The 19682-nt window shown below is 38.7% G+C and overlaps 1 protein-coding gene across 2 annotated transcripts in view; it reads left to right on the forward strand.

Moving 5' to 3' along the window:
- Positions 1-11: 11 nt before the first annotated feature.
- The window catches only part of Afg2a (AFG2 AAA ATPase homolog A), a 271575-nt gene continuing 251904 nt past the window's right edge, over positions 12-19682 (forward strand). Inside the window, exons 1-9 of one of the 2 annotated variants that reach the window (XM_071614708.1) lie at positions 12-195; positions 3772-3896; positions 4930-5087; positions 9432-9490; positions 10451-11095; positions 12428-12557; positions 13491-13547; positions 14746-14869; positions 16768-17023. In XM_071614708.1, the coding sequence (XP_071470809.1) occupies positions 69-195; positions 3772-3896; positions 4930-5087; positions 9432-9490; positions 10451-11095; positions 12428-12557; positions 13491-13547; positions 14746-14869; positions 16768-17023 (1681 nt within the window). In that variant the 5' untranslated portion in view covers positions 12-68. The remainder of the gene's footprint in view (positions 196-3771; positions 3897-4929; positions 5088-9431; positions 9491-10450; positions 11096-12427; positions 12558-13490; positions 13548-14745; positions 14870-16767; positions 17024-19682) is intronic. The other variant, XM_027955852.2, reaches the window with a different exon arrangement.

The following is a 19682-nucleotide window of genomic DNA, read 5'->3' on the forward strand; positions in this document are numbered from 1 at the left end:
GAAGTCTTCGCTCGGCTGCGCGCACGCCCAGCCGGCTCTGCCGCTCGCCCGCCCTCCGCCCACTGGCCATGTCGTCCAAGAAGCACCGAAAGCGGCTGAGCCAGACCTTGGAGAGCGGGTCCCCCGCGCCTCCCGTGGCCGCCTGCGGCTCAGCGGCGGCCGGGACCCTGCTGGTGACCAGCTTCCTAGAGAAGGGTGAGGGCGCCGCGGGAGCGGGGGCCTGTCGGCCACGCGGGGTCGGGGCCGCTCCGCGCCGGGGTCCGCTCGGCGCGCCGGGGCGGCGCTCTGACGCCGGTCGCAGCCCTGCGCGACCCCGCGGGCCCCGGAGCCGGGGTGGCCCTCAGGTGTAGCGCGGCGCGAAGCCCCGGGGCGGGGTGCCAGCCCACGGCCGGCTTCCAGTGCCCAGCGTGCCCGACGCCGTGGCTTTGAACGACGCACCGGACTAAAGTGGGCTTCTGTGTGTCCAGACCCTAAGGCGGTCCTGGGGCCGGCTTCGCGGTTGCCCACTTCCGAAGGTGTCAGAGTACGCCCTCGCTGACCCGCGACCACCCCTTCCTCCCTGGCTGACCCGCGGTCCACCCTTTGTACCCCCTCGCTTACCCGCGGCCCACCCCATTCCTCCCTCGCTGACCCGCGGCCACCCCTGTCCTCCCTCGCTGACCCGTAGCCCGCCCCTTCTCCCTTGCTGACCCGCTCCACCCCTTCTCCAGCTGGGCCCTTCCCACTGACATTCAAACCTCTGCATTTTCTTGGGACCGCCGCTCTGATTTCTTCATGGCCAAACTAAGTGGCCTGGACTCTTCCTTCTCATGTCTCGCGCCCTCCTTGGCCTCTTCCTGCTTGACTTCCACCCTGTCTTTGAGTGGAAGCCGCCCTGCCGTGGTCACTGATCATCTCCATCCAGTGGATGATTTTACATTACTTTCTTCACCAAAGCTTTGCAGCTTTTGGCAGTCTCTTCCTTTTGAAGTCTCTTCCTTCAGTCGCTTATTTTCTGCACGCTTGTGGGTATTTGTTTCCTCGGCAGGCTTCTCCCCTTCCATTAAACGTGGAGGTCTCTTAATTCTTAGTCCTAAATTTTCCAAGGCCAACAATTCCCCATCCATACCTCTACGTTTTCAAATTGGTTTTTGTAACGCATGTTGTTCCAGAGTCTTGATTCCCTTGTCTTTTGTACTGTTTTGCTTAAACTCTCTGTGCTGAAGGTTTTAAAATGTACAAAAGGTTACACTTTGGCACTTTTGTAGAACACAATAAAAATGAACTAGAAAAATAAGTTAAAAAAATAAAGGAAAAGTTTTTATTAGATCCACCAGATGTAAAATTGTTGTGTTAAATTGCAATAAAAGCTTCTTAATGCTTATCCTCATTTTTTTCTGGGTGTGTATGCATGTATCTCATAATTGAACCAGTAATAAATATATTTCATAGACCACATTTTGAATAGCACTGTCCAAAATTTTTTTCATGGATTTCTCAAGGTACCTCAGGACTGACCTCATCATCCCCTGTTTCCCCCAGCAGAACAAACTTTAACCCTATTCACTTTTTACCATTATAGAATCTGGAAGCGTCCAGTGGTCCCTGACCCACTTCTCACATCTCCTGCATACATGCAGTCCTTGATGTTTTCCTCTTCGTTTCTACTTCGACTTAGACTTTACCATTTCTCACCTGGACTGATGTCACAGCCTTTTAGTCAATCTCCCTTTTTTATTTCTTTTCTACTTTGTAGCCAGAATAATCTTTAAAAAAATTTTCTTTAGTTGTAGATAGACACAATACCTTTATTTTATTTATTTTTATGTAGTGCTGAGGATCTACATGTACCTCACATGTACTAGGCAAGCTCTCTACCACTGAGCTATACCCACCCCTGTCCTCCCTGGCTGACCCGGGGCCCACCCCACAAAATTATCTTTTGAAATGAAGATTCTGTCATGACCCTGCTTTTCATTCATGGGGCTCCCATACTGTCAGAGTGATGACCAACATGTTGACACCTCCACTGCTCTGGATGGTTTGACCTTCCTCACGTGCTCTGCCACTCTGCCTGTACTCTGGAGGATGCCCCTTACTCTTCTGTGCCCAGGACATCTATGTGCTATACTCTTGGCTGAGAATGATTTTTTTTTTCTTCATTTAGTTGTTTTCTACTTTTCCTACAGATCTGAATTCAGCATTACTTTGAGAAGCATTCTTTGGTTTTTTCAAATAAAGTCAGCTCTCACATTATAGGCCCTGCTAGCACTTTTTATCATTTTGTTGTATGAACCTTCGTGTGTGATATCGTTATTTAATGATTGTTATATAACTTCTTCATCCTGCTAGATTATGAACTCTGAGGGCAGAATTTGTGAACCAGGAGTGCCTATTATGGGGCTGAGGCTGAGTGGTAGACCATTTGCTTACTTGCACATGGTCGTGGGTTTCTCCCCAGCACCATCAAAAGAAAAAAAAATGCCATTTATAGTGCCAGTTATGTAGTAGGCAGTAGTACATATTTGTTGAATGACTGCATGGTTGTTTGAGATTATTTGAAGGAAGAGACTTGGTCGACAATGCCAAAAGCTGCAAAGGTTTAGTGAACAAAGTTGACCAAACTTTTAAGGTGCTCAGTAAGGGGAATATTGTGAATGGGGAAAGTGGATGTTTAAAGTACTGAAGTAGTAAGGATTGGTGGAGGGAGTTTTGTGGACAGGTGAGAATTGATTGATGTAAGCAGAGAGTACAATGACAAGTTTTTGGGAAAGGAGGCCAGGGATGGGAATTTGAACATGATCTACATGGATAGGGAGGAGATGTTAACATGGAGATGTTAAAGGAAGCCTGTGGTTTTTCCATCCTGGGGCACGTGGGTGGGAAATAGAAGCATAACCTAATGCTCAGAAGCCAGGTAGATGTACCTGTTCTTATTGAGGCCAAGGCTAACTCAGCTTAGAATCTGATCTCCAAAAAATAGAGACTATTTCAATTATGTTTAATTTTTTTCTTTTCAAAACAGTTTTATTTGATTGTTTTTATTTTTGTGATGCTGGGGATTGAACCCAGGGCTCAGGCATGCTAGGCAAGCTCTCTACCACAGAACTACATCTCCAACACCTCAGACAGCTTTATTTGAAAGGCGGGGACCATTGAGCCTTCCCACCTACTGCGAAGGTCCTCGTGGTGTTGGGCTTGGGGCAACCAGATGCTTAACTGAAAGGAAAGTGTGTGCTCCCAGGACCAGTGATATATGTTTGTTTGTTTGTTTATTTATTTATTTTTTAAGAGAGAATTTTTAAAATATTTTATTTTTCAGTTTTCGGTGGATACAACATCTTTATTTTATTTTATGTGGTGCTGAGGATCGAACCCAGTGCCCTGCGCATGCCAGGCAAGCGCACGACCACTTGAGCCACATCCCCAGCCCAATATATGTTTATTTTTTTAAATGAAATTAACATTGTCTCAAAGAACTTTTGACTGGAGGGAATTTTGAATGCAGCATATTTGCCATTCATAAATAGAAACCAAAATACTTAAGAAAAAAATTATCTTTTTTAAAAATTAACACTTTTTAGTTAACACTCATACATTGCCAGTAGACATATACTTAGAAGGACTTGGTTTTAAATTGGTTACAAGAAGAGTTGGGGCAGTGTTTTCTCTGGAGTGTGTGAGTACATTCATGTGGCTGTGTGGATATAGAATTCTTGTGTACTCCAGAGGAAAGCATGCCTTAGCTTCAGTTAAAAACTAGTACAAAATTAATTTTCTCTTTCTTTACAGTGGATGGCAAAGTTCCTAAAACGTTCCAGAACTCCCTTGTTCATCTGGGACTCAGCACTATGAAGTCTGCAAACATATGTATAGGTCGACCAGTATTGCTTACCAGTTTGGAGGGAAAGCAGGAGGTAAGAGTCTTTTTCATTTTCTTAAAATATTCGAGGTGTTTCTGATTTTGACTTCAACATAGGCAGAAGAAAATTAAAAGTACATTTGAAAAACGTTCACATGTATATAGACTACTCCTTTCTTTGATGTCTACAGCTATCTTGGGAATAGTAGGCCCTAAAATGCCATGTCCTTTTCCTCAAGGATGCAGTGACATACCCTTTGTTTCTCCCGACCTGTTATATTTCCCTGTAGAAGTGTCATTTTGGGCTAAGAAGGAAACCTTTGTTTCTCCTTGCTGCTGTTCACCACTCCTGAGACTCTGAGCCCAGAACCATGGATTTTCAGGAGCTAGGCTTTGTCTCCTGCTTGCCAGCCCCTGCCTCTGCCGTGGCTCCTTTGCTTACTTGTTTCATTTACAGGGGATATTCTGGAAATATTTAAAAATCATTTGTCTGCTGATGGCATCCTTCTCATTCTTTTCATTGTTCTGGGCTCATGTTGTACTTTCAAATCCTTTGCTGTGTCCTGTGGAAGAGAGGACTATAGATGTATGAACTCAAGCCAGGAATCTTCGCTCCTCAAACATTTAAATTGATGAGATCCACGTTCTGTGATAAAAAGTGTAGTTTAAGTTCAAACCTGGGTTACTTTAAAAAATTCTCTTGCTTTTAATATTTTTCTCATTTTCTTTTTATTACCTGTTAATGTCTTTTTCTTATTTCCTAAACTTACCTTTTGAATTTTCCAACATTTCAATGAGAGTTCACTCCTGATTTTCAGAGACACAATATTATTTATCCGAATAACTTCATTTTTGTGATCCTATGTAGTATTATCATATTTTTTGTAAGTGGAATTTATTCTATTGCAGTTTGTACCAGATTGTAAAGACTCTGGTATAAGGACTGTGTTTTGCAGATTCAGGTCCTTAGCTATGCTTAGCATTCTGCTTTATAAGTGGTATTCTAGAATACAACAATATTTTATAAAATAAATTTGGAAAATATTTTCAAGAAAATTTATTTTCTTGCTTCCTCTCTCTATGGGCAGGTCTATACAGCCTGGCCAGTGGCAGGATTTCCTGGAGGCAAGGTTGGCCTGAGTGAAGTAGCACAGAAGAATGTGGGTGTGAGGGCTGGCGATGCCATCCGGGTGCAGCCTCTTGTGGGCGCTGTGCTGCAGGCTCAGGAAATGGACTTGGCACTGAGGTTTGATTTCTTTTCCTCCCTTTCATGACTGTATGGTTGGTGCTGCTCAGTAGAAATATGAGAGTCACAAACATAAGCCACATAACTAATTTTGCATTTTCTAGTAGCCACAAAGAGTAAAGAGAAAGAGGTGAAATTATCATAACAGTATGTTTTGTTTAACCATTATATGTAGAATTTTATTTTAATGTGTAATAATTATAATAACTACTAATAAGATGTTTTATGTCCTTTTTATCAAAATAAGACTTCAAAATTCAGTGTGCTGTAGGATAAACTTATAGCTTATCTCAATTTGGGTTAGCCACATTTTTTTTTTTTTATTAGTTCTATTCAGTTATATGTGACAGTAGAAAGCCCTTCAATTCATTATACACAAATGGAGCAGAATTTTTCACTTCTTTGGTTGTATGTGAAGTAGAGTCACACCATTTGTGCAATCTTGTTCCTAGGGTAATGATGTCCGCCTTATTCCACCATCTTTCCTACCCACTTATCCCCTTACCCCCTCCTTCCTCTCCCCTTTGCCCCATCCAAAGTTTCTCCACTCAACCCATGCCCCTCACCCACCATTATAGATTAGCATCCACTTATCAGAGAGAACATTCAGCCCCTGTTTTTTTGGGATTGGCTTATTCACTTAGCACGATATTGTCCAACTCCATCCATTTATCTGCAAATGTCATAATTTTATTCTCTTTTAAGCTGTGTAATATTCCATGGTATATATGTACCATAGTTTCTTTATCCATCTATCTATTGAAGGGCATCTAGGTTGGTTTCACAGTTTAGCTATTGTGAATTGAGCTGTTATAAACATTAAAGTGGCTGTGCCACTGTAATATACTATTTTTAAATCCTTTGGGTATAGACCAAGGAGTGGGATAGCTGGGTGGCTATTGGCCCAATGAGTGAGACAGCACAAGTGGTCCCATTCCAAGTTTTCTGAGGAATCTCCATACTGCTTTCCAGAGTAGTTGCACCAATTGCAGTTCCACCAGCAATGAATTGAATGTACCTTTCTCCCACATCCTCACCAACACTTATTGTTGTTTGTGTTCTTGATAACTGCCATTCTGACTGGAGTGAGATGAAATTTTAGAGTAGTTTTGATTTGCATTTCTCTAATTACTAGAGATGTTGAACCTTTTTTCATAGATTTGTTGATTGATTGTATATCTTCTTCTGAGAAGTATCTGTTCAGCTCCTTAGCCCATTTATCGATCGGGTTGTTTGGGGGTTTTTTTTGTGTTAAGTTTTTTGAGTTCTTTATATATCCTGGAGATTAGTACTGTATCTGATGTGCGAGTGGTAAAAATTTGCTTCCAGAATGTAAGCGCTCTCTTCACCTCATTGATTGTTTCTTTTGCTGAGAAAAAGCTTTTTAATTTGAGTTCATTCCATTTATTGATTCTTGATTTTATGTCTTGGTGCTTTAGGAGTCTTGTTAAGGAAGTCGGGGCCTAATCCAGTGTGATTTGGGCTTTTTCTTCTATTAGATGTAGGGTTTCTGGTCTAATTCCTAGGTCCTTATTGGATTAGCCACATTTTAAGTACTATAGTGGCCACATGTAGGGACTGGCTATTGGCCCAATGTGTAAGACAGCACAAGTTAAATGAGTACTATGTAATTTAGGGACTAAGGGCTCATGTTCCATGATTAGAACATACCCTGACATTTTAGATTAAAGGAAGTATTATTGCTGCATTTTTAGCAGTGGTTTTCATGTTGGCTTGGAGCATAGTCAGGGCTTCTGATTTTTCTTATGGTTGTAAAGAAAGGAGTAGCTTACTGTGAAAATTAAGTTTGAAGACTGCTTGAGAAAAAGACCTGATCATATATTTTAACTCGTTGTATTCATTTTAGTAAACAGAGGGTCATTACTATTGAGTTTTAAATGGTCATTCACCAAAGGCTAATTGTTCGATTCAGCCTAACTTTAAAGTATATTATCTATCCTTTTGAATATTCTGCATCTAATAGGATTTTGACTTAGTTTGTATGTACAGGTTTGATTAGAATTCATTTTTTAAAAGCACCTTTTGACATTTTATCACCTTAGTAATAATTTTGGGAATGTGTTTACATGAATCACAAAACATTTTGTAGTCATCAGCTTGAGTTTTAAATTTTTTATTTTTTAATTTTTTAGTACTAGGAATTGAACCTTGGCCACTTAACCACTGAGCTACATCCCCACCCTGGTTTATTTTTTAATTTTAACACAGGGTGTTGATAAGTTGCTTAGGGCCTTGCTAAGTGCCGAGGCTGATTTTGAATTTGTTATTGTCTTGCCTCAGTCTCCCGAGCTGCTAGGATTACAGGCTTCTATTAATTTCTGAGCTTGCGTTTTGGCACATTTTTTTCCTTTAAAAATAAAACATTCTCAAAGCCTATAATAAGTTTAGTGAACATTAAAAAATCAGAGAGAAAAAACAGTATATGTTGAGCACCAGCTTTATACTAGATGCTTCGTGTATATTGCAAACACATGCTCACACTTACCTCACTTAACACCTTGAAAAGTATCCTTATGTATCCCATTTTAATAGGTTAGGAAATGGGCGCCATGAGGGGAATTAACTTGCCTGATACTTCGTAGGATAGTTGTTGTTGCTGCTCAGCTTAAAGCAGATTAATCATCACATCATGTCTTAAAAAAGGTGCTCCATGCAGAAGTAATCAGTTGACTGGAATTAGCCTTGATTGTGATCTACTACCTAGTCTGACCTCTTGAGGGCAGCAGTCTTAGGTGAATAATGTAGCCTATTATAGAGGACTGTACATATTTTCAATGGAATGTTGGTCTATAAAATTTTATTTTAAAAAATCTTACATTTCAAATGAGGCTTCAGTGTATAGACAAGAAAGTTAGTTTTCAGTTAGGAAAATCAGTAATTTGAATCTACTTATATTTTTAGTTGCAACTGAAAAATCACATTAGTAATGTTGGAGCTCCTTCTGGTGGAAATAATTTTATCTGCACCCATTCTATTATAAAAGCAAAATTGGTTATTTAGGTACTTTTACTGTTTTTATACATACACACACACACACACACACAAATATATATTTTGTGAAGACATTCTATTTAGAGTTTAATAAATAAAATAACTTGGTTCAAAGTTTTATAAACAAATAAATTTAAGCATTTAAGGATATAATTTTCTTATTAGTTTACACAACTATTTAATTCATGAACACTTCCCCGTGTTCCCTTTTGCGTGTAATTATGTCGTCAGTTCTCATTATTTTTGTAGTAGTTATGTTCTGTTGAAGTCTCCTTGTGCACTGTTCCTGGGGGTAAGTATGTACAAGTATGTGCATATTTACATAGATTGCCATCTTAAATCCTTAAAAAAAACAAGAAACCTCATTCTGGTAAGAGTCTGTTTTCCTTATGTTACAAAAGAGTAGGGGAAGATTGTCCAGCAGAGCTGGACAGCTGTTGGTCTCCTGTAGTGCTTATGCATGGAGGAAGAAGAAAATGCTAATGTTTTGAAAACTCTCCAAGAGAAGGCTTCTTTGCAAGTGCAGCACTATTCAGGTGTGCCTACTTCTTGCATTTGAACAAGTAGGAAGACACCTGTAGGACACCTTTATCAATAGAAAGAAGGAGGTCTCATTTTTTCCTCAGGCATGTCCTTTCTCCAGAATAAATTTTCACTGTAGTCATTACTCACTTTTCTCTCTTCAGGTAATGTACTTACAGGATTTAATTTTCTTGAACAGGTAATTTATAAATAGGGATGAAATTGGCTGTGAATAAAAGCCTTTTTCCAAGGTAGGCAAGTGCAAGAAAGGAGTAGGTAGTTTAAGCTGGTGTTTTTCATGTTTGTGGTGTGAGTGCGCACACACACACAGATGTTATTATGGATTATCATACACCCTCCAAGAAGTTATGCACACGTGAATTTATATATATATATGTGTGTGTGTGTGTGTATGTAGATATGTTTGTATGTATGTGCATATATGTGTATGTAATAAATTAATGTTTTACAAAGCATTTACCCTGTGTGCAGTGTTCTCTGACATTTATTCTAATAAAAAAGTGCTTGATGGGACTGACTAAAATGTTCTCATGATGCCCTAATGGATAGAATATTATATTTTGAAGAACAGTGGTTTTTCACTAAGGTACCAAATTGCAAATATTTTTCTGCTGTAGGAAGTGTCTGAAAATTTTAAGTTATTCCAAAATTGTATGAATCATTCATTTTTCAGGTTGCAAATAAATTATTTTGATGAGTTTTATAATACAACTGTGTAAATGTCATTTTATTCCAGTTTAGTTTCTGGTATACCTAATGCTGATTTTTGTCCCTCTCCCCTCTTTATAGTGACAAAGATAGGGAAATTAATGAAGAGGAACTGACTTCTTGTATTCTGAGAAAACTGGGTGAGACTAATATTTTAAATTGTTTTCTTAAATTTTAAGTGCAATGCTGCAGCAAATACTGTTTTTTGAGGTCTTACAGATATAGTAGTTTCCTTCCAAATAGCTTAGAGAATATTCCCTTAATGAAGTAACATCCTTTTGAAGCAGGGGATGTCTAACTTTTCTCAGTAAATGGATTCAGCACTGGAAAAATCAAATGGCTTGTTTGTGGACAGGTTCAGCCGTAGGACCAAGGCTTTAACCCAGCTGAAAGCAATTAGAGAAATAATTGAACTGCCTTTCAAGGCACGTGGACTTCTGGCTGTTGATGGGATCTCAGATCCTGGTGTGTAGAGAGTTTGAAAGAGTCATCTTTTCTGTTTCCAGCTGGTGCTGTCAGTATGTCATAGGGGAATATTAAGCTCTCAGCTTTTTTTTTTTCTTTCCTTTTTATTTTTTTCAGTGCTGGGAATTGAACCCAGAATCTCATACAGGGTAGGCAGGTGTTCTACCACTGATCTTACCTCTCCAGGATTTTTTTTTGGCAACAGGGTCAGCATTAAGTTGCCCAGGCTGATCTCATTCTTGTGATCTTTCTGCCTCAGCTTTCACAGTAGCTGGGATTATAGGTGTGTACCACCACACCTGACTAGGCCTCTCTCTCTCTCTTTTTTTAAATGTGTAACTTTTTAAAAATATATATATATTTTTTAAATTTGCAGATGGACCTTTATTCTATTTATTTATATGTGGAGCTGACAATTAAACTCAGTACCTCACTCATGCTAGGCAAGCACTTTACCACTGAGCTACAACCCTAGGTCTTTTCTTTTTCATGACAAAAGTGACTTTATTGATACTCCAGTTTTGATTGAGTCTTTTTGGTCAGATAGTTTTGTTAATAGCCAATAAGTTGCTATTAAAGCATTGAATGGGTGAAAAATTTTGTTAACGTGGTGTATTTGTTGAATTGTTTTCCAGATGGCAAGATTGTTTTACCAGGCAACTTTCTGTATTGTACCTTCTATGGACGACTTTGCAAGTTACAAGTTTTGCAAGTGAAAGGGGCAGATGGCATGGTATTGGGAAGGCCTCAGACTGACTCTGACACTAGTGCACAGGGAATGACCTTTGAACAATCCAGCATGGAAAACAGTAACCTGGATATGTCCTTCCAGCTAAGTCAGTTACATCTGGATGAGCCCCAGAGCCCAGCATCGAGAAGTACTCCTTGTAAACCTGTTGATGACAAATTTATAAATAAAGCCAATGACATTTTGCTGGATATTACACAGAACTTTGGGGATGGCAGTGGACTTGAGCTAGAGGGAAGCACAGCTCTTAAATGTAGTTTTGAGTCTTCCAGAGAAGGAAATAAGCAGGTTATCAATGAAGAGAGACTGCTAAAATCATCCAGCACTGGAGGGAAGTGCAATACTGATACTTTTTATTTTATTTCTTCCACAACAAGAATCAATCTTACAAAGAGTTGTACAAATTCAAAGGAGCAAGATAACCCATTTAAAGTAACGTACGACATGATAGGAGGTTTAAGCAGTCAGCTGAAAGCAATTAGAGAAATAATTGAACTGCCTCTCAAACAGCCTGAACTTTTCAAGAGTTATGGTATGATATCTTCAGTTTATTGTACCTAGAAGTGTTAAATTCAAACTGAAAAGTAGTTGGCTGATTCCAGTTATCTACTGAATGTTCTCTCTCTCTGCCTGTCTTAGTTCATTCTGATAAGAGGTGCCTTAGGAGATACCATGCACTGAACCAGTCTCTATGCTTTGGTCCCTGGGCTGTGATATGTGTTAGTGACAGCCTTGTCTCTTCTAATAGCATATAACAGTTGCTTGTGTTGGATCTATAATAAGTATCTTGTTGTGCTAGACCAGCTGTAAAGGTGAAAGAAATAAACTATATTCATATAGGTGGGATAAAATTTCTTTGTTAGGAAATGTAACTGTGTGCTGATTTCATTGCATTGAGACAATTAGTTAAAGGTTGTAGCAAATTAAGCTAGTGACTTGACTCCTGGCAAACTCAGGTGCCTCTTTCTGGTTTCTAACGGATCCTTTGTATGTATTTGTGCATGCTATCTCTGTTTATTCCTTTTTATGAATTTTTATGTTTAAAATTGACCCGTGGACCCCAGTGTGGTGGCACATGCTGCTACTGGTGAGGCTGAGGCAGGAGGATCACAAATTTGAGACCTGTCTCAGTAATTTAGTGAAACTGTCTCAAAGTAAAAAAAAATAGAGCTGGATGCGGTGACAAGTGCCTGTAATCCCAGCAGCTCAGGAGGCTGAGGCAGGAAGATCCAGAGTTCAAAGCCAGCTTCAGCAAAATCGAGGCCCTGAGCAACTCAGTAAGACTCTGTCTCTAAATAAAATACAAAATAGGGCTGGGGATGTGGCTCAGTGGTCGAGTGCCCCTGAATTCAATCCCTGGTACCCCACCCCTGCAAAAAAAAAAAAAAAAGACTGGGGATGTAGGTCAGTGATGAAGCACTCCTGGATTCAGTCCCTAGTACAAAAACAAAAAACCAAAAACCACAACCGAACTTTTGGTTTTATATTTTGCTAGTAATGTTTAGCCTCTCCAAGGTAATAGGAAGGAAATCGGTATTGGTGGCTTGCTTTTGTGTGTGCATGTTTGATTTTATTTTTGGTCATTGAACTGTGCTGTGCGAGATAAGGCTTGGCAGTGTGTGTGCAGTTTTCTACCAGCATACTTCCTATGCTTTGTGGTCTATAGAGAAGAGAGAGATCATTGTGGTGATAGGTATTTGGTATAGTTAATACATCTTTCTGAGGGAGTGGGAGGAGGCCTGACTCTTATTTTAATTTTGTGATGCATGATAAATTTGCATTTGTAACTTGTGTTTGAAGTAGTATGACAGTCTTCATGAGAGTCTTAGTGAAGCTGAATTCAGTGTTCATTTTTTTCTCGTAGGAATTACAGCTCCTAGAGGAGTGTTACTCTATGGCCCTCCAGGTACTGGGAAGACAATGATTGCCAGGGCTATTGCTAATGAAGTTGGAGCCTATGTTTCTGTAATTAATGGTCCTGAAATTATAAGCAAGTAGGTGCATGACTTGATAAAGTAAATTTAATATTACTAAATATACTTCTTCAAGGTAGCCTTTAAAAGTGGCAGCATGGGGCTGGGGTTGTGGCTCAGTTGTAGAGCGCTCGCCTAGCACATGTGAGGCCCTGGGTTCGATCCTCAGCACCACGTAAAAATAAATAAATAAATAAATTAATTAATTAATAAATAAAGTACTGTGTCTACTACAACTAAAAAATAAATATTAAAAAAATGGCAGCATGGATGGGGTGCAGTGGACGTACTTATAATCTTACTGGTTCTGGAGGCTGAAGCAGGAGGATCGCAAGTTCAAAGCCAGTTTCAGAAACTTTGGAGAGGCCCTAAGCAACTACGCAAGACCTGTTGAAATAAAAAATAAAAAGGGCTGGAGATGTGGCTTAGTTATAAGTGCTCTGGGTTCAAATTCTGGTACCAAAAAAAAGAAGTGACAGCATGATATTCTCTCTGGATAATACATACCTTGGAATATTTTAAATTTGTTATATATATATATATACATACACACACACACACATACAGGTATATAGAATATAAATATATTCATATATATAGATCCATACACATGCATGTACACACATATGTACTGAGGATTGAACCTAGGGTGCTTTACAACTGAGCTACATCCCCAGTCCATTTATTTTTTATTTTGAGACAGGGTCTTGCTAAATTGCTAGGCTGACTTCAAATTCCTGATCCTCCTGCCTCAGTCTCCTGAGTTGCTGGGATTATAGGTGTGTGTCACCATACCTGGTTTGCTTTTTAACACTAATGTATAAAAATTAAATTTGGAAAATAAATGTTGAAAGTGCTTATTCTAGAACTGTTTAAAAAGTCAGATTAGCTTTTATATACCAAGATTAAAAAATAAATAAATGGTCCTTAAAAAATATTTGTTATTTGTTACAGATTCTATGGTGAGACCGAAGCAAAGTTACGTTATATATTTGCTGAAGCCACTCTACGGTATTGTTTTTTTATTTTATGGGGGAAGCACATTTTTTTGTTTGTTTGATGTTTTGCTTTTGTTCTTTTTAGATATACATGACAGTAGTTTTTGAGGTTTTGGAATTAATAGTCAAAGCTCCATTAAAGTGAAGTAGTAGTATCTTACACAAAGCATGAGAGTTAACACAAAAAATAGTAGTAGTTCTAGGAATAGATTGTAGACTTCATGAAATTCTGTTTCGTCTATTTCTAATATTGTTTTGGAAGTTTGATAAATTGGTAATTAAACTATAGAAAGTAGAAGAATTAAAACAGCATTTTTTGCTGAGTCAGTAAGCAAATAAATCTCTGAATTCCTTTAGAGTATACCTACATTTAATTATTTTAATAGACTCTATTTTCAAAGTATGCTTAGAGCTTAGTTCTCTTATAAATTCCTTCCGAGGGACAAACCTTGTGCTCTTTAAAAAATTACCATAGTATTCCTGAGTTTAGGTTACATTGTTAAATTGCAATGAGTATTAGAATATTGTCAGTAACTTGGTCTGATGTAATATTGTTCTTAAAATGGCTGTATTTCTACCATTGTTTGGATAGTTAACATCATATTACTGCTTTTTAAAGAACTGCTATTTTAAAGTGCTTTCTTCCAGTGTTAGAGATAAAATAAGAATTTTATCGTCCTACTACTGAAAATTTGAGAAGATGGTTTACCTTATTTTTTATGTATTTGTTATTAGGTTAATGGTAGTTGGGGTTTCTTTTTGTAAGAGAATTCATGTCTTTTTATGGCAGAATTGGTCATCTTGAAAGTATTGTTTACGTCGTTTAACAAAAACAAGAGGGCATTCTAGTTTATGTCCTTTGGGCTTTAGACCTACTCCCAAGGGACAGCATCTCTGTCCTCAGCTTCTGAATTGATCTAGTCATATAACAATTTAATAGGCATTTGTGGGAGAGTTCTGCCTGGGTATAGATGCTCACCTCAGGAGCAGTAGGCTCTTCCCAGTACTCTGCCTTGTAACCAAGGCAGTAGACTAGAATGTGAGTTGATAAGTTAAATCGGCTGAAGTTAAGCATCTTCACTTTCTAATGCTTTTATCTATAAGTATTATTAAATTCTAAATTTGACATGTTGCATTTCAGTTAAAAAATTGAAACTAAAATTAAAAATTAAATGTGAATTAGAGATTTCGTATTATGTGTTTGTTTTTAGGCACCCTTCAATTATTTTTATTGATGAACTAGATGCGCTTTGCCCTAAAAGAGAAGGAGCTCAGAATGAGGTGGAAAAAAGAGTTGTGGCTTCACTCTTAACATTGATGGATGGCATTGGCTCAGTGAGTACAGTACTAGTACTGATCCTGTGTGGGAAGCAAAAGTGCATGTTCTGGGTCTTTGGGTATTCCAGGATAAGGGAAATGTATCTAGCATAGTAACTAGCTTCAGTAGATAACTTAGAAATTTCTAGGACAATGTAACTTGACATGTTTTCTAACATATAAAATAACATACTGTGATAGTTTTTTTTTTTTTTTTTGTGATAGGTGGTATTAACCTGAGGCAAAAATCAATAAGGAAGATTCAGCATTAAATTTTAGGGTATTTTATTTAGAAATTTCATGAGTAAGTCATCTTATTTATGTAAAAAATCTTTCAGACAAGTAAAAGGGATGAGAAAATAATGGACAGAAAGCATTTACTCTGATCACTGGATTCCGTGATGGGGTATATACTCTTGTATTAATGAAAACAAGGAAGGACTAATTCAGAACAGGAATGAAGAAAAATTCTCTGAGTTCTGATATCTGTTAACCAGAAAAATGTATATCTTTGGGCTTTTGTTTTTGGTACCAGGGATTGATCCTAGGGATGTACCACTGAGTTACATTTTTTTTTTTAATTTTTAATTTTGCAACAGGATCTTCCTAAGTTGCTGAGGCAGGCCTTGAACTTGCAATCCTCCTGCCTTAGCTTCCCTGAGTCTCTGGGATTAAAGGTGTGCACCACCATGCTCAGCTCAGAAAAATGTACTTCTTGGGCCAGAGTATAAATAACTAAAGTTTTTAGAATCATGATATGTTAAAGCCAAAAGAAGTTTTAGAAATTACGTAGATCCTGCTCTTCTTGGTGCATATTAAATAAGTGGATAATTAAAAGGTTTTTACTGCTTACTGGTAGAAACTGAACATGTGGTAATAATGTGAATGCTTGGTATTTGGTCAGTTGGACATCACTATTAAGTACACCAACTCTCTTTGTTTATGGTTGACTGTAATTTCACCCTCATGGCAAATGTAGAGAGCTGTATTATAATTAGAGGGACCCAGGGGAGGAGTGAATCCACTGGCAGGCCCCATGTGGAAGGATCTCAGTTGCAGGGTCTTTCTGCTGCCCCTTCTTCTCTGCTGTGGAATAAGCCGACTGCACTGATGTTCTTGCTTTTGGACACTACTGGAAGTACCACACTGATGTTATAGTATGAAAATATTTGTACTCTTAAATTCATGATTCATGAATTCACATGGTTTATTTTCTGTTGGCACATTTAGAATAATTGATGAGGTTTGAGTTTTATGTAAATCACATTCCACTTACGCTGGTCTTTGTTGAAATGACCATCTAAGTAAAATGCTGGGTAATACCTACGGGTGCCTGATCATGATTATAGTTCTTTATAAGTTGTTCTTAATTTCAGTTTCAGAGTAAAAATCCTTATGTATTCAAGGGTGTCTGTTATTAGTTGTATTATTGTCTGTATTTTCAGAAAGTTAAAAATTTATTATTATAAAAAAGAAAACAGTTTGTATATAAGGAAGACTTCCTAATGGAGCCTTGTTCTCTTTGAGTAACATCAGTTCATCATCTTTTTTTCCAAGTAGGGAAAATTATTTAATTAAAACAATTAAATGAAACATGTAATTTAATGCAATTATTTATGATAATGATGTGGTTAAGATGATAGAAGTCAGAGAAACATCCTTTAATTGATGGAGAGGTAAGTGTTGGAAAGCTTTCTAGGGGAAGAAGGATTTAGACTGAACTTTGAAAAATGTGGAATAAAAGTATAACAAATCTATTACAAATAATAAATAGGTAACAGGACCTAAAGTTAAGACTTAATAGTCTGGATGGTTCTATTCATTCTTATCTACGTAGCCAGTGTCTATCTCCATATATATATATATTTTTCAAGTTTTAGAAAATTATGCAACTTATTTTTATTTTATTTTGTTAGGAAGGAAGTGAAGGACAGGTGTTAGTACTTGGGGCCACAAATCGCCCTCAAGCATTAGATGCTGCACTCCGAAGACCTGGACGATTTGATAAAGAGATTGAGATTGGAGTTCCTAATGCTCAGGACCGGCTGGATATTCTCCAGAAGCTGCTTCAAAGGGTTCCCCATTTGCTCACTGAAGCTGAACTGCTCCAGCTGGCAAACAGTGCTCACGGCTATGTTGGAGCTGACCTGAAAGCCTTGTGCAATGAGGCAGGTGAGAGTGTTTGGCAGTGTGGCGTCTGTGCCTGTGGGCTTTCCTCTGGTTCACACGCTGATCATTTACCTTTCACTTTTTATTTTTTTGGTACTGGGAATTGAACCCAAGGGTGCTTTACCACTGAACTATATATCCCTTGCCCTTTTTATTTATCTTATTTACTTTGAGACAGGGCCTTGCTGAATTGCTGAGGGGTTCATGATATTGCTGAGACTGGTCTTGAACTAGTTATCCTCCTGCCTTAGCCTCCTGAGTTGCTGGAATTACGGGTATGTGCCACTTTCCTCAGCATATCTCACTCATTGCTTAATGGAAATAATTTTTTTTCTAATCATAAAGTATGTTTATTGGAAAAACATAATGATTCAGAAGACTATAAAATGAATGGAAATTACTTTTATTCCTCCTAAAGATCACTACTTTTATGGTATATATCCTTCAAGATTTTTTCTGAGTATGCGTGCACATACATGTATGTACACACATATATCACCAGCTGCACAGGTGGTAGGATGGATGATGACAGTATTCATTGATATTGTGCTGTGGAAATTAGGTAAATATGTCTACAGGAAGATCACAGTTTTCGTTGAGCAGCTTAGTATATGTTGAAGTGCTGAAAAAGTACTCAAAAAGTCTATGCTATAGAGTGTATTTACCTTTAACAGTGTTTCAGGGTTGTTATTAGTTGCCTACTTAAGAACTTGACCATGGAATAACTGTAGTTACTTTTGGAAGTTTTAAGACCTTTTAATGTTTGCACAGTTTTTTTTTTAAAAAAACTTAATGCCATGACATTTTGTTTTCTTAAATCAGAAAAGTAAACCCAGAATTTCTAGGATAGATGTCCTAGGTGAGCACCAGAAAGGGGTCCTGGCTAGGGTGAGGCGGGCATCAGGCTATAGGGTCCATGGGGCAGGAAGACCTTGCAGACAGCTGGGGTCCTCACAAGCAATGAGCAGGGGAAAGGCCAGGCCTCAGTTGATGTGGCTTGGGCTTGGAATCAGGGGATTCCTGCTCCCTCCTTCCCATGAATAGCACTGGTATATGAGGTGGCTATTCATCCACTTGACTCTAGCTTATTCTTAGTCCAGGGACCCTCGGGTGGCCAAAGCTGCCTTTGCAGGGCTGGCCACAGCTAGCACCCTGGACTTCCCCAAAGCCTAGAGACAGGTAGGGCCCAGGCTCTTCCCTCCTCAGACATGGACTCCTTCGTTGGCTCACTCTACCCTGGGACTCCAGGAGACCAGAGTGTGGGGCTGCCCTGAGGGGTCTGGGACTAGGGGTGGGCAGCCTGTAGAACAGGAAGGGGCGTGACCCAGAGACAGTCCTGGGGGGAGTTCTGTCCAGCTGGGGGCAGCCAACAGCTGACAGGTTACTTGGGTGGAGAGTGGAAAACGGCACAGACTGGGTTCTCTAGCCCTTCCATAAACAGTTCCCCCGCACCCTGCAGCTCTCCCTGGTGTGGAGACCCCAAAGCTGCCCCATCAGTACCTCTACTTCAGTGGGGGCAGAATCCTAAGAGGTGGGGTGGCAAACACAGCACCCCTGTGTTTGCAGTTTTTCAGAGTAATTTTCATTATGGAAAATTCAGGACAGTTTATTTTTTATTTTTTTGGCATGGTACTGAGGATTGAACCTAAGGGTCCTTTACCAAAATTGTGACAGTTTTAATAAGTTGTTGAAATATTCAGTATTTGATCCAGTAAGTAAGAATTTGTTGAAAAAAATATGATAGTTTTTGTTGGTTTGGAAAGGCTGTTTATTTTCTACTGACTTTTAAAGGCAGGGCACATACTGAGCCAGTAATCTATACTCCTTAAATACGTTCTTTTCTCTGTGTTGGCATATATTTTTAAGTCCTTTTATACTTTGAAGGAATTTTTTTTTTTTTTTTTTTTTTTGTATTGGGGATTGAACCCAGGGACACTTAACCACTGAGCCATAACCACAAGCCTTTTTATTTTTTATTTTGAGACAAGGTCTCGCCAAGTTGCTGAGGGCCTCACAAAGTTAGGCATTTTTTCCAGTTGTAGTATTCTGTTTTTCCCATAAGGTGTTTTAAAGAATATCTAATTCTTACAGTGATGGAAGACATTAAATTCTTGAATTGGAGACCTGTTTATTTTAGAGCTGTCGTTTCAGAAATTTAGTAACTTTTTTTTTTTTGATTCATAGTTGTCTATATGTTACTGGCTTTGAAGACCTATCCATTAGTCCTTTCAGTCTTTTAATTTGGACTGATGGGTTTATGAAAAGTGGTTAAAGAAGACAGGTAGGAAAAGAAAACTTGGGAGAGATATTTAGGAATTTTTGAATTCTTACTCTTAAAATGGAGAAAATCAATTGTATTTCACTCTTCTTGATTATTACCACAATTCCAGGCTAGAGGATTAATAGCTGTGGAAACTATAGGCAGTATAGATTACCTAGGTGAATGTTAACATTTTCTTCAGCACATTATCACATTATGGTATAGGACTAGACCCCATCTGTCCAGCTTCTGTGCTGCTAGCTTCCTGGTGAGGGGTGGGCCTGGGTTAGAATTAACTTCTCAGGCACTAAGTCACAGATGTGTCAGTAGGCTGCTTTGCTCTTTTTTTTTTTTTTTAAATTTTTTTTTAAAATTGTAGATGGACATAATACCTTTATTTAG

This window comes from Marmota flaviventris, chromosome 7 (genome assembly GCF_047511675.1).
Source record: "Marmota flaviventris isolate mMarFla1 chromosome 7, mMarFla1.hap1, whole genome shotgun sequence".
In the NCBI taxonomy this organism is placed as follows: Eukaryota; Metazoa; Chordata; class Mammalia; order Rodentia; family Sciuridae; genus Marmota; species Marmota flaviventris.